At 42.8% G+C, this 15,421-nt stretch overlaps 2 protein-coding genes across 2 annotated transcripts in view; both read right to left on the minus strand.

Annotated features, from left to right (window-relative positions):
- mcm9 (minichromosome maintenance 9 homologous recombination repair factor) overlaps positions 1 to 12,133 on the minus strand; it is a gene marked incomplete at both ends in the record, with an annotated part of 51,098 nt that extends 38,965 nt beyond the window's left edge. The window contains one exon of the mRNA XM_080525593.1: positions 11,827 to 12,133. Within this exon, the coding sequence (XP_080381719.1) occupies positions 11,827 to 12,133 (307 nt within the window). The remainder of the gene's footprint in view (positions 1 to 11,826) is intronic.
- Positions 12,134 to 14,104: 1,971 nt separating this feature from the next.
- The window catches only part of fam184ab (family with sequence similarity 184 member Ab), a gene marked incomplete at both ends in the record, with an annotated part of 110,256 nt that continues 108,939 nt past the window's right edge, over positions 14,105 to 15,421 (minus strand). Inside the window, 1 exon segment of the mRNA XM_080550424.1 lies at positions 14,105 to 14,186. Within this exon segment, the coding sequence (XP_080406550.1) occupies positions 14,105 to 14,186 (82 nt within the window).

Raw genomic sequence — 15,421 nt, forward strand, 5'->3', positions numbered from 1 at the left:
CAGATCCCACCAATTAACCCCGCTGTTTTAGACTATTTAAAAACCTACAAACATCTAACAATCCCCCCCCCCCCCAAACACAGACACGGACAATAACAACACACAACATATATGTTCCTCCCCCGGGGTCTGCGCGTTGTGGCACCGTGTCGACTCGGCTCGTAGTAACGGAGCCGCCGGGGGACCCGTCGACACAGTGCTTAACGTGGTGGAACACTCCTCAGTTGATAGGGGCGCCCCAAACTGGAGTCGGAGAGTGGTTGTATGGCACCTAGGCTAGTAGGTTTACCACAGTACCTTTGATCAGCGTGCGTAAAGTTCCACTTTTCCGAATACATTCACCAAGGCACGCTGCAAGCGCTATGGTTATTCGATGTGAATGGAGCTGGAAATAGCCCCGTTGTCCAGCTGAAGCCCTGCTAGCATGCTAATTTCACATGTAATTCGCTCCGCTAACGTAGTACGGAGTTGGCTAGTTAAATCACATCACAGTGATAAATATAATTCCATAACTGCATACTACTATGGAACACACACACACACACAACGCGCAATCAGCAGGAAGAGAGCGCGGAGAGCACCTAGGGTTGGGAGAGCCCAATAAGACCCCCAATATCAAATAAAAGCAGAACGGAATAAACGTTATTAAATACAACGTTATAAAATCCAGGTGTGCAGCACTACAATCCCATATATTGTACACATGCTAGCAGGTGTTTTCATATAAAATGTTATATATTATATCAGCTATAGCTGATTAGTGAGCCTGCATCAAGCTTAATCCTATTCAAGTGCAAGAAGATTACATTTGTCTTCGCCGTTTAAGATACACACATTAATCTGCTGTGGTAAGGGCTCTGCACACAGCGTGCGATTTCTGTTGCGCGTCAACGTTCCATTTTGAAGTTTGAATGGAAGTCTATGAGAACATACAACAGAAATTGCATCGCACGCTGTGTGCATTGGGATGCGATGTTTTATGATTTTCTCATAGACTTCCATTCAAACTTCAAAATGGAACGTTGACGCGCAACAGAAATCGCACGCTGTGTGCAGAGCCCTGTAGTAAGCAGAGCAGTAGAATGACGTCACAGGCGGACAGATTTTGGACCTAGTCTGGAACGCACGTCGAACGTTCGAACGATTAGCAACAGCGTTCGAACGATTAGGCCGTTGATGGCCCGGTCAAGATTTAGCAGTGCCACGATTTGGCATGACAGAAGCCCTCGTTCTCTGAAACACTGTAAGGCTGGATATCTTTATATTATAATGAAGGTGATGGCTTCAGTTTATTGTCTTTGCGCGGGCAGAGTTTGCAGACAGCGGAGTTTGGAAAAAAGTAGCGATACTTGGCTCTTGACCGGTGCTGGAGCTAGCATGAGGTGAATCCGAGGGTTAGGGTTTAAGAAAAGACTGAGATAATTATGGGAGTGAATTGAATGATGAAATGCAAAGCTTTTACAAGGCGATGCATCGTGATTTCTGCCCAATTTCTATCCGATGCACTCCACTCCAACCGGTGCACTGCATCTAGGGTTGCCACCTTTCAGTCAGAGAAATAAGGGACACCCCTCGCAGTAGGGGCCCCGCTCCTCGGGACTAGGGCTGCAACTAACGATTATTTTGGTAGTCGACTAATCTGTCGATTATTTTTTCGATTAGTCGCGATTAGTCGTGTGGCTTTTCGCTGCGCGTAAATGGCGACGCAGAAGCATAAATCCGGCTTAACTAGCTATCTAACCTAACGTTACGCCAAGCTACAGCTGCTCACAGAGCTAGTTGACTGGCTAGCTAGCATTGCTGGCTAGACTACAGACAGCTCACGTTAGTAGGCTACGCTTGGCGCTGTTTATCTTACAGACAGCTCGCTGGTGGACTCAACATAATTGAAATAGCATTTACTTATCAAGCATCATTCATGATCATCCACCATGACTACCTGGTATTTTAATAGCGACCACCCCTCACTTCATTTCATCTCGCGTTCTCCTGGCTTCAACATGGAAAACCCCTGCTACGTAACGTTACATACAAGCGCCTCTGTCTGTCACATGCGTGCCACAGGGCAAATAAATTAATAGCACAAACGCTCATAGCATGTACAGCCCTGTCCATGAGACGTTGTTTTCCAACATGTAACAGTAAAGCTAACATAAACATTACGACCCTAACAATATAACGTTAGCCAGTTGGCTAACAACGTTAGCTAAAACGTACCCAGCTGATTCTTGCATGGCTCCCGTTTAAAAAAAAAAAAAAAAAAGCCCCGTTTTTTTAACACAAATTTTTTATGCGATTAGTCGACAACAACATCTCACGTCGACGAATTTTCATAATCGATTAGTCGTGACTAATCGACTAATCGTTGCAGCCCTACTCGGGACCACGACCACCACGGGCCCAAGGGCGGGGTGGGGGCGCCAGACAGTGCTAGTAAATCATAAGTTAAACATCGTTTCAATAAAGCCTTAAGGGCTGCCAAGTTTCACCGAAAGTTTGGAGTGAGATTTTTTGGCGGTGGAGCGACCCAAAACTGTGCAAAACCCTCTCTCCCACACAATTATTTGTGCTAGTTTCCTGCAATTTTACCAGCACAAGAAATAAAAATAATTGGAACATTTGATAAAACAAGACAAATTCAGACAATATATCATATTTATGTAAGTCTTAATAAACAAATACAGTAGCCTTCAGAGTCTAAAAGAAAATTGGGCCCCATCAACAGGACTCAGCCCCTTGGTCAACAGCAGAAAGACCCTTGGTCATCATCTTATATACAGTGCATTGCTCATAGATGGCTATCATGTTATACAGGACATACCAGGGTTTTTCCTGGGTCCGAATGAGGCCTTTGGGAAGGATGTTGTGCGCGCGCAGTGCGCCGATTTTTTTTTGAGGGACCCCCAATTGTTGTATTTATATTGTACATTGTAATTAATAATAATAATAATAATAATAATAATAATAACAATGTTATATTATGTTACAGTAGAGAAACAAAAAACACTTACCAAAACTGTAAAGTTGCAAAGTACCGTATTTTCCGCACTATAAGGCGCACCGGATTATAAGGCGCACCTTCAATGAATGGCCTATTTTAGAACTGTTTTCATATACAGGGCGCACCGGATTATAAGGCGCATAGAATAGAAGATACTGCAGTCAAACGTTTGACTGGGGTTGCGTTACGCCCAAGCTCCACCTACTGCGTTGCGTCACCTCTCCATCGGTGTTGTGTCAACTTCCCGTTGTCCATGCTCCACCTGAGCGTTGTCACCGTCAACGTTCTACCTGCTCCACTGTCAAAAATATATATTTTTCCACCTCAAGTATCAGCCGTTCGTCATCCATTTTTGCAACAAGCGTCAAGGACCTGCGGTGATTCACAGCTGACTCGCGTGAATAGCAATTCGCAATAGCTGCGACCACGAGCTATAGAGTAGTTAGCTACAAGCATTTTCAATCTGCTATTATCTCTATTAGTGGATTAACCGCTGTGGTGATTTAACAGCTGATAAAAATACATCAAGTAGACTACAAACAGAGCAAAACAATAAAACAACACCAGAAAACAACCAATAGGCTATACAATTATAACCAACAACCAATATGTGACAGCTCCTGGTGAAATGTGCAACGTAATTTTTCAGTTTTTACACATGCTTAAACTACAGATTGTAAGCTTTCAAATGATGTGTCATACATTCAAATCAGAGAAAGATTGAACACTGAATGGGAGAAAAGTGACTCTGAACGCAGCCACAGCGACGAACGCTGCTAACAAAACACATCGCTACGAAGGTCTCAACTGTATTTTAATAACATGACAACATACTGGGAGAACATCGACATGCTAAAAACACATATCTACACATAACTAGATGAACACACAGTTCTTGCTTTTGAACACGAGCTAAAACGAAAGTATGTTTACAAGTCAACCCTCCCTTACCGGTAGCCTCCGGCAAACGAGAATAATGAATCCAATACACAAATTATAAGTGTTTAGTGATCGTTAAACTGTTGTTTATTATATCGAGTGGGTACTTTAAAACTTCAAGTTGAAAGCACCAAGAAGGACCGCTTTCCGTCACAAGTGGTGTGGGACTGTGAGTAAGCACATCAGTACCGGTGTTTACTGATTACCGTAATGCTGCAAGCGGTGCGGCGTTGTAGTTTACCAGTCGTACTGAAACATTTTGACAGAGCGCCTTGAGCGCCGTGTACAACCAGTATGGATCAACCAATTAACCAATTGATCCATATATAAGGCGCTCCGTTGTTTTTTTTTTTTAAATTAAAGGCTTTTAAGTGCGCCTTATAGTGCGGAAAATACGGTAGGCCTATCATCTCACCCAAATTAAGTGAATATTAAGTGAATAGGCCTATTTAAGAAACGGTATGCCATAGTGTCTTTGAGATAAAGGATACAATCCGTTTTCACACTCGTGTTGAATAACAGAAGATTAATGGAGGGGGAAAAACATGAGTGTGAGGAGGGAGGACGATGAGCAAAGTCCCATCATGGATATTTCACTGCCAATCTCTCCTCCATCACCCCGAAAAAGAGAACAGAGGATGAAACAACTTGCGATTTGAAAGTACCAGGCTACCAGATACGTATGCACATATTTTGCTACCAGGGTTGCCAGACGGAATTGACAATTTCCAGCCCAACCAGTCTAAAAGCTGCCGAATCCACCCGTCCAGTGTGACCAAAAGTAGCCCAATCTGGCAAAACTGCTTGCTACGTTCTAAGACTCATGCAGCTCGAGTGAACACAGGTTCTTGCAGCAGCGCGCGCCTCCCGCTTCGATTGCAGACTCAAGTTAACGCGCGTGCAGAAAGATGCCACGAAACTCGTGTCCGGTAGCTTTATTTAAAGGAATTTCTCAAATAAAAGACTTGGCAGCTCTGTATGATATATTGGAGGAATCACGCAATGCGGGTGGATTGAAAATACGGAACAAACAGCGTTCCGTATTGGTTCAAAACGGGACGCATCTTTTAACTGTCAGATACGGAACGATTCCGTATTTTAAGGCAGCGTTTCTCAACCGGGGTGCCGCGGCACACTGGGGCGCCGCCTGGCTTCTTCAGGGGTGCCGTCAAATAATTCTATATTCTGACGTTCATATGAATGAATGAATAAATCTATAAATAAATAAATGCAATACATCATCAAAATCTGTCTCGCGCGCCCCTTTCCCATGTCACAATGTCAATACCGGGTTCAGCGTAAGGTCAGTGTGTCTGCAATTAGCCTGCATTGTTTTTTCATTTACCGCGCAAAGACATTTTCGAGAGCAATGAACAAGCAAACAAGCAGAATCATGGAACATGACAAACTGACAACAGATCATCCATCACAAGCTAGCAAGGATGCTGAATATTTTGTTCGGATGAAAAGTCACCATAGCCGTCCAGAACAGGTAATGATGAAGTGCGCCAACGTTTCTGATAAAGCGTTGGAGGCTACCTCGTAGCCGAAATTATTGCTAAGGCGAAGAAGCCACACACTATAGCCGAGTCCGTAATATTGCCAGCATGCACAGCAATAGTTAATAACATGCTAGGCCCACAAGCTGCAAAAGAGATAGCAAAGGTCCTGCTGTCTGACTGTACAATTGGAAGGCAAATCAATGACATGTAAAAGGGTCCTATCCTATGTTCCCCGCTCCCGAAAAAGGGTACGATCGGGCAGGGCAGTCTCGCTCGCCGGCAGCGTACGGAGGTGGTTGTTCTATATGGATGATCGGTGACATTATTCTCTCGTCCGACTTCGGAAGCTAAGCAGGGTTGGAAAGTTCGGGAAATAACGCACGGTTTCGTTTTCATGCAATGAATTTAATACTTCCAGACAAGGATGCGCGCAGCGGGAGAGAGAGAGACGCATTTTCTGGCTTAATAACTCTGCATCCCCGGTGTTTACGTTGAATGGACTGGATAGGTGTTTCCAATCAAATGTGGGAATATGAAAATGAATGTGTTCCATAAATTCCCGCGTTTGTTCGGTCACTGTGTCATGTTTATACAGCACGGTTACGTGCCTGATGCCTTTGATGCACACTTGCCATTTTCACTCCCTCCTCTCTCTCTCAATAATAATAATAATAATACAACTTTTATTTGTATCAATAGCCGCTGAGAGTGTGTGTGTGTGTGTGTGTGTGTGTGTGTGTGTGTGTGTGTGTGTGTATGGGTCTGTCTGGGTGATGCAGTGTCGTTTTTGAATAGCTATATTTTAGACTGGGGTGCCTTGAGATTTTATCGACTTTTGAAGGGTGCCGTGACTGAAAAAAGGTTGAGAAACGCTGTTTTAAGGGACGGGTGGCAACCCTAACTGCATCGCAGACCCTTGCATCGATACACCGATGCAAATCGGTGAATCGTCCCAACTCTACTGCGGACTAATAAAGGAGATATTCCTACATGCTACCACTAGACTAATAAATGAGACATTCCTACATGCTACCACTACACTAATAAAGGAGATATTCCTACATGCTATCACTAGACTAATAAAGGAGATATTCCTACATGCTATCACTAGACTAATAAAGGAGATATTCCTACATGCTATCACTAGACTAATAAAGGAGATATTCCTACATGCTATCACTAGACTAATAAAGGAGATATTCCTACATGCTACCTGTAGGAGCCATGTAGCCCTACATGTTGTTTATGTTAATTTTCTAATATCAATTTTGAATGATTGACTTATGATATTGATTGCTTTAATTTAATTATGATAATATTTGCTTCTACATCTATATTCCCTATTGTATGTTATTTAGATTGTGCCTTGTGGTCAAATCCCCCCTGGTGGTTGGGATGAATGAATATTGGGGATATAGGAAAGGGAATGTTAGGGAAGTTTCAACAACAGTTCAACAGTAATCGACAGTTGTGGACAGTGATAGACTTTTCTGACAGGATTGTTAGTAATGGATAATGCTGATATATTCACTTTTGAGGAAATAAAAGCATGTGTTCATTTTTATACATGCGTCACTTTGCCTTTTTGGAACTCTTTGTTGGAACGTACGACTCACCCATGTAGAGACTATTTGGATTGTTAAGAAGCCTCTACACTACAACTAGACTAATAAAGGAGATATTCCTACATGCTACCACTAGACTAATAAAGGAGATATTCCTACATGTTACCACTACAGACTAATAAAGGAGATATTCCTACATGTTACCACTAGACTAATAAAGGAGATATTCCTACATGTTACCACTAGACTAATAAAGGAGCCATCCTCTCATGCGCTGACGTCTCCCCATCTCCCTCAGCGACTCCAGAGTGGAGCTTCTTTATGTGAATTTTCTCATTGAGAGAAAGAGAATTCATGTTTGAAATGCAGCCTCCGTACAGTTGGGCGGGGGGAGGGGGGGAGAGAGAGAGAGAGAGAGGGCTAGACAGGGAGAGAAAGAGAGAGAGATAGAGAGAGGGAAAGAGACAGGGAGAGAGAGAGAGAGAGATAGAGAGCTAGACAGGGAGAGAGCTAGACAGGGAGAGAGAGAGAGAGAAAAAGAGATAGAGAGCGAAAGATAACTAGACAGGGGGAGATATAGACTGCGTATTCTAGAGCAGAATGTTGAAACATGAAAACGAACACAGACACTAAGTTACCCTGACAACACATCAGATACTAGGTTACCCTGACAACACATCAGATACTAGGTTACCCTGACAACACATCAGATACTAAGTTACCATGACAACACATCATATACTAAGTTACCATGACAACAGATCAGATACTAAGTAACCATGATAACATATCAGACACTAGGTTACCATGACAACACATCAGACACTAGGTTACCATGACAACACATCAGACACTAGGGCTGGGTTGCACCAACGTGGTTTAACTTTTAAACTGGTTTAAATCAAGGCTTCTAAATCTACTAATCCTGTTGCACCAAACTTTAAACCTAGCTTAAACCTAGTTTAATTTAATCCTGGTTTAAATCTAAACCTCTAAGGCTGGGTTGCACCAACCTGGTTTAAAGTAATCCTGGTTTAGGCTTAATCCAGGTTTAGTAAATCCAGGTTTAAACTAGGTTTAAAGTTAATCACGCGTTGCACATCATCATTTTAATCCTGGATTAGTTCAACCTAGTTTAAACCAGGATTAATTTATTTACAGTGTCCGCCATCTTGGATTCAGACGAAATGTAAAAAGAATGATGATGTAGGCTAGATAAATATGGCCCCAGATAAATTATAGATAGCATCTCGCACTTAAATAGCATTAAGGTTGATGCCGGCTCGCTAGTCAGCTATAGCTTTTATCTTGACATAGCTCCAGTTCATCAGTTATATTTCCTCTTGGTCTTCTTGGTTCTGGGGGCTATGCAGGCCTCTTCACTAGATCCCTTTTCTAAGAATATTCTGATGTCCTTGAGGGGCTGCCGAACAAGTGTGTACTCGTATTCGACATCAGTACCAACGATAGGCACCCCCAGCTTAATGGAGTCCCCAAGGCTCAGGAGTTTTATTTTCATTTATTTTAATTTGAGTGTATATTAAACTAATATATATTGTGCCTCAGCAATAAAAAAGTGAAAAGCTGTTTAATGTTGTCGACCGTGTTATTATATTATTATATATATATATATATATATATATATGTCATTTAAAAAAATCAAAAGTACCGAATTAAGTACCGTTTCGGTACCGGTACCGTTTTTAAAGTATCGGTTACCGGATAAAACCCAAACGATACCCAACCCTAGAGGTGACTAGTTGACGAGCCAAACAAAGCCACGTCACATCAGCCAAAGTGGTGATAAATTCCATAACTGGATACTAATTTGTTTCCAATCATAGCTGGCTAGCTAGCTAGCTAACTTACATACTTACTTATCAAATGTATCAAAAGACCTCTGCAGCTCATCCAGGATGCTAACGGCCGTCTGGTGTTCAACATCACCAAAGTCTCCCCTCTCCTCCGCGCCCTTCACCGGCTCCCCATAGCAGCTCGCATTTAGTACAGGCATTATACAATATGACCTCAGACAAATTGCAACAGAAACTCTTTCAACTGTCCTAGTCTCATGGATATGTCCTTCATAACATATCAAAAGTCTTAAGAAATCCAAGTGGTGGAAAGTATTGAAAAATACTGAAACTGGTGATGCCACAATTTCCCATTGACGCCCATGTTAAATCATGTTTTTATGCATGTCTTCTTGTCTGATGTCGACACAAAGTGTTCAATACTGTCCACAATCACCCAGAAACTGTTCAATTGTTGTTAATCAATGCCTATATTAATGTTGATTACTGCCAATTACTGCCAATTTATGAGTTGCAGAGGTCTTTTGATACATTTGATAAGTAGTAAGTAAGCTAGCTAGCTAGCTATGATTGGAAACAAATTAGTATCCAGTTATGGAATTTATCACCACTTTAGATGATGTGATGATGTGACGTGGCTTTGTTTGGCTAGTTAACTAGTCACCTCGGTAACATTTGCATTAGTGAATTAAACATGCTAGCAGCTTTTTTAATATAAAATGGTCATGGCAAGATAAAACCTATAGCTGACTAGAGAGCCTGCATATACCTCAATGCTATTTAAGTGCGAGATGCTATCTATAATTTATCTGGGGCCATATTTATCTAGCCTACATCATGATTTTTTTTTTACATTTCGTCTGAATCCAAGATGCCGGACACTGAAAATAAATTAATCCTACTTTAATCCTGGTTTCAACTAGGTTTAACTAATCCAGGATTAAAATGATGATGTACAACCCGTCTCTGATTAAGTTTAAACCTAGTTTAAGGCTGGATTTAATAAACCTCGATTAAGCCTAAACCAGGATTAATTTAAACGATGTTGGTGCAACCCAGCCTAGGTTACCATGAGGGAGGGTGTGTAATGACAGCCTGATCCACACGGTCTGCAATTGATTCCTATAGAAAACAGAGACCCTATAAAACAGATATTAATTCCAAAATTAAATTAACTATTGATCGTAGTGTACCTGTGGTCATAGTGTACCTGTGGTCCTAGTGTACCTGTAGTGTACCTGTAGATTGTAGTGTACCTGTAGGCCGTAGTGTACCTGTGGTCCTAGTGTACCTGTAGGTCGTAGTGCACCTGTGGTCCTAGTGTACCTGCAGTGTTTCCTCTACATGCATTTATTGGTGGCGGGCCGCCACGAATGAATTTCCTCCGCCACGAATTGATTCAGTCCACAAAAAAAAAAAAAAAAGTTCTCAAAAAAATTATAAAATAAATCTGAACATTTTAGCTGATTAAAATATATCTGATCCTAGATCAGCGCTATAATGGATGTTGACTAAAAGTGCACCTAAATCCACGCCCATCTCTCTCTAACCGCTGATCCAAAATCTGATTAATGACATTCAGTTGTCGACGTGACACAAGGGCTCCTGATTGGTCTAAATGTGAACTGTGGTATTATTGTTATTGTGTACAGGCCACCGTAGTGACATCAGGGGGGTATTCCATCAACATCGCTAAAGGGAAAATCCAGGTTTAGTCTGATAAATCTCGCGAGAGTTCTTAAAAATATCCAGGCATATTCTGATAGGTCTCGCGAGAGTGATCAAAAATAAGCCAGGATTTTCCTTTAGCGACGTTGATGGAATACCCCCCAGGTCAGGTGGGCAGGTTACGACGAGACAACAAGAGACCGGTATTGTAGAGCTTACAGAGCGAGTTCAAATAAAGACACTTACATTGAAATACAGAAGGACTCACGTGTATGTTTAATAGAATAACACGACATGGTGTCAGAAGTCCTGTAAGTGAGTGTTAAGAGTTAGATCGGCCGACAAGTGTCATTTGAGCTCGTGACGATGAGAAGGGAGAAGAAAAGATGGATGCTAATGCTAACGCGGGAGCAGCTGCAGTCCAGAGAACGGCGCCAGTTTCAAGTGCTACGTTAGCAGACATTAGCAAGTCAAAAAACGATTCTTATGTGCCGTCACTTTAGCAATGACACAGTATTGTCAAGGGGAAAAGAAGGGGAGACGATTTTTTTATTGACAACGGAATTACATGCTGGAAAAACATGCAGCTAAAATTCAGGGAACATTTGGACAATAAGAGACACACGGGAGAAGTACGGGAAAACAGGGCTCATGTGGGTCTCATCAAAGGTAAGAGTTTGTTTTCTTTAACTCAGCTGATACTCAGCTGTTTACCGAATGCTCCATCTGACTGTGATTTTACTTCTGTAATGTGGTGGGTTGACATAATTCACGCACGGAACTATAGGTTGAGAGTATTGTTCCGTCCGCAGTTGATTGCGTAGTACCCAAGTTGTTTAGACTGTTCTATTTACTGCTTGAGTGTGTTGTTGACAATCGTTCATGTCCTTCATTAAACGTTTAGCTTTGTCATTTGATACGCCGCCTACGACTACCATCTCTCTGCACTACAGTAAACAGTTAATCAGTAACGTTAGCCGCTTTTGTGCTCATGTAGGCCTACTTCGTATTATATTATAGCTGATGATCTTTGTGTGTGTGTATGTGACTGTCAGTCACAAGTTTATATTCTGTATATTCATTAAAAAAAATTTGGCCATCCTCTAGTTTTGGCTGTGTTTTGAGCGCGCGTTGTTTTGAAAAAAAAATAAAATAAAAAATATCGTTGTTTTGAGCGCGCGTGCACGCGAAAAAAATTCGCGCGCAAGGGCTATCCGCCACCAATGGAAAAATTCCTGGAGGAAACACTGACCTGTAGTGTACCTGTGGTCCTAGTGTACCTGTTGTGTACCTGTAGGTCGTAGAGTACCTGTGGTCGTAGTGTACATGTGGCGTACCTGTGATCCTGGCGTGCAGGTTGTGTTTGACCCCGTCACCTCCGGTCTGCGAGGGGGAAGAGACGGCCTGGGCCGCGCGCTGCAGCGCCCGGTCGAACAGGGTCAGCACCTGGCCAGGACAGGCGTTGAAGGCCTCACCAACCTCCATGTTGGCCTCGAACAGCGTCATGGCGTCCACCACCACGGGGTAGTGGGCGCCGGGGTCCGCCTGCTGGAGCATGCGGAGGAGGTCATCTCTGTGGTGCTCTGCCACGTACGCCTCGAGCACCTGCCCCACCAGGGCCTCCTGGTCTGGGCTGAGCTGCATCACTGCTCAGGAGGGCCTGGAGGGGCAACATGGTGTTCAGACTGGGTCTGTGTGTGTGTGTCTCTGGGTCTGTGTATCTGTGTGTGTGTGTGCCTGTGTTTGTCTCAGTGTGTGTGTGTACACAGTATGATGCATTACATTTAAACATTCATTACAGTCAGCCCTGGCTATGTGAAGCCTCCTGACATGAGACATCTGACATGTAATGTCAACACAGTAGCTGTACGTCAAACCCACGTGGGCCCTGTGTTATGACAGCAACGACATGATGTTGGTCGCTGGTCGACAGTGTTTCAGATTGAAGTCGTACAAACGACGACTTTGTGTTAGGAAACTGAAACAATGTTGGCTTTAGAAGCCAGACAGAACTAGAACTTTTTTTTAAATGGCTAACTTTAGAAACGTTGTTGTGTCCTGCTTGTTGTGTTGTGCTAGCTTTGTAGCGAACAACGGGTCGTTCTCCAGTAGTCATGCAGCTCATAGTCCGATATAAGGTTTATATAAGGTTCTCCAGTACCGTCTCTGCAGCTCCTAGTCGGATATAACTACGGTCTAAGTTCAGTTTTAGCAAACATTCAGTATAGTTGTACTGTAACATACCCTGTTTAATGTCGGTTAACTGTCCCAAACATACGCGGACACAAACTTGGACAGGCTGCTCAAACTTGGACCAAACGTTGAAGGAACCGGGACGCTTTGATCTTCCCGCTGGATTCACCACCTCTGTCTCTCCCGGGGGGGGTGAGAGCGTAATAACAGGAGGAAAACATCGTGGCTGGGCCGTAAAATACTCACTACAGGTTTAATTGAAGGAGCAAAAACTCTCTAAAATTCCGCTGAAAACGTTACATGTGGTATTCTCCGAGACCGGTCGGGGGAGTGAGAAGGGGTTGACACCCCCCCCGGTCTGCTCTCAGTTGGAACATCCCGAACCCCTGTCCCGCCCACCGGGCGACATGCCGTGTGTTGAGTAGCGCCGCCTGCATCTAAACACGTTACTTCGCACAACTCGCCTTTGACCGAGATAAACATTAGGCATAACATAACTGCAATCTAATCTAGAAAATCAAGGACCCCAATTGAAATAAGCCAGTGGCTTTCTTGGGTTTTTATCCTTTTAGTTGACCTTGTATGTAATATGTACTCTCATGTACCTACTTCTGCAAATCTTCTAATAAAGTTTTCAATCAATCAATCAATCAATCAAACGTTTTAAAACTTCTATCACTTGTGGTTTTGATTAAAGATCAGGGTGGATTGTTTTTGGAGTCATCACTGTTCCCATGAAACAACATTCTAATCATAAAACATTAATTCACCAGATATGCCACACAATCATAATTGACAAACACACGCAGGAGTAAATGTCACAATAATTATTTATTAGTTAAGCATACACAGTATAATATAAATATAAAATATGCAATTTATTTTTAAAATTGGTGAGACATCATTATTTCTGTGTTGAGAGATAACCATACAAACAGTTTAATTCTACCAAAATTGCTTATGTAACAAAATGTCATTACAGTGCCATTCTAAAACAGAGTACAGAGAGAGAGAGAGAGGTAGACAGAGGGAGGGAGAGAGAGAGAGAGGGAGGGAGAGAGAGGTAGATAGAGAGAGAGAGAGGAGAGAGCGGGGGAGAGGGATAGAGAGGGAGAGGACACTTTTACTGTATACCGACTCCAACAAATGATCATTAGCAGCAATAATGCACCACTCTTTAGAGAAACTGCGAAAAATAAAACGCCAAACATACTCATATCGTCACTGTACAAACAATAAGGAACCCATTCACAGTGAAGTAATAATAATTAAATAATCAACAGAATGGCAATGGAGTGTTGAAAATAAATAATAATAATAATAATAATATAATATCTATTTATTTTTTGTCTGTTTTTTTTCTCAGTATAGTTTGTTTGGTTGACATGCTGTTGGGAGGGCGGAGTCAGAAGGAGGGCGGAGTCAGAAGGTGAAGTACTGGGCGAACCACTCCTGGCGCTGGGGGTCAGGTGACCCGGCAGGTGACTCTTCTGTCTCAGGAGGGCTGCAGCGGGGGGGGCACATCACCACAACAACAACAACAACAACAACCACAACCACAACTGTTAGACAACAACGTTATGGTCTGAACACATCCTTATTCAGAATGCTGGATATAAGCACACATTTTTTTTGCTGGATATAAGCACACATTTTTTTTTTCTCTCACTCTCTCTGTGTGTGTGTCTGTGTCTTAGGGTGATAAACCAAAAAACTAACTTTTTCCTACTTTTAAGATCAACAGGAGCCCTCAGCTTATTGCACCTCCGGGTTTTTTTTTTTTTTGGGTTTTATGCTAATGTGATGATGTGTGTGTGTGAGAGTGTGTGTGTGTGTGTGTGTGAGTGTGTGTGTGTGTGTGTGTGTGTGTGTGTGTGTGTGTGAGTGTGTGTGTGTGTGTGTGTGTGTGTGTGTGAGTGTGTGTGTGTGTGTGTGTGTGTGTGTGTGTGTGTGTGTGTGAGTGTGTGTGTGTGAGTGTGTGTGTGTGAGTGTGTGTGTGTGTGTGTGTGTGTGTTATTGCATCTGTTCTCCAGGAGCCAGACTCTGAGGAAGCGGCATGATGAGAGTTTGATGAGGTATAATACAGTTGTGATGATCTGTTGTTGTTGCTCTTAAATGCAAATGCTTCCCTGGGAGCAATACCAACACTCAGGACGCCGCTGTTGGCATAATCCCTCTCTAACCCCGTCCTCTCTGTTTCCCTGTCAGAGTTAGCGCCTTAGTTAGCACCTTAGTTAGCTCCTTAGTTAGCGCCAGAGCTGCACACAACGCCCTTCATTCCTCTCAGACGCGAGACCTTGGGGGTAGGTCACATCTTTGCTTTAACAAATATGTGGGCTGTGAATCTATTAAAATCCTGCTTTAAAATAGTGTTTGTTCTCTGCAGACTCTGTTGTCTCTGAAAGAGCGGTGCAGTGTTCCCCAGGGACTATGACGGGGACCCAGAGGGACCAGAATCTGAGCCATTGTCTAGTTTGTCGTCTGTACTACTGGGCTTGCTCTTCAACCAAGGTCATCAAGGATTTTCTGAACGTTTAGCGTTAAATGATTTAACATCCTGAACCTTCACAGCTCTGGCTGGGAACATCCTGAACCTTCACAGCTCTGGCTGGGAACATCGATGTCTTCAATACAATTCAATCTACAATAAAACACCAACACACATCTGTGCTCTATCATGAGGCTTTTATTCAGTACAACATAGATCTGTCTGTCTGTCTGTCTGTCTGCCTGTGTGTG

The sequence above is a fragment of the Nansenia antarctica genome (genome assembly GCF_963989245.1).
Source record: "Nansenia antarctica genome assembly, chromosome: 1".
Taxonomy (NCBI): domain Eukaryota; kingdom Metazoa; phylum Chordata; class Actinopteri; order Argentiniformes; family Microstomatidae; genus Nansenia; species Nansenia antarctica.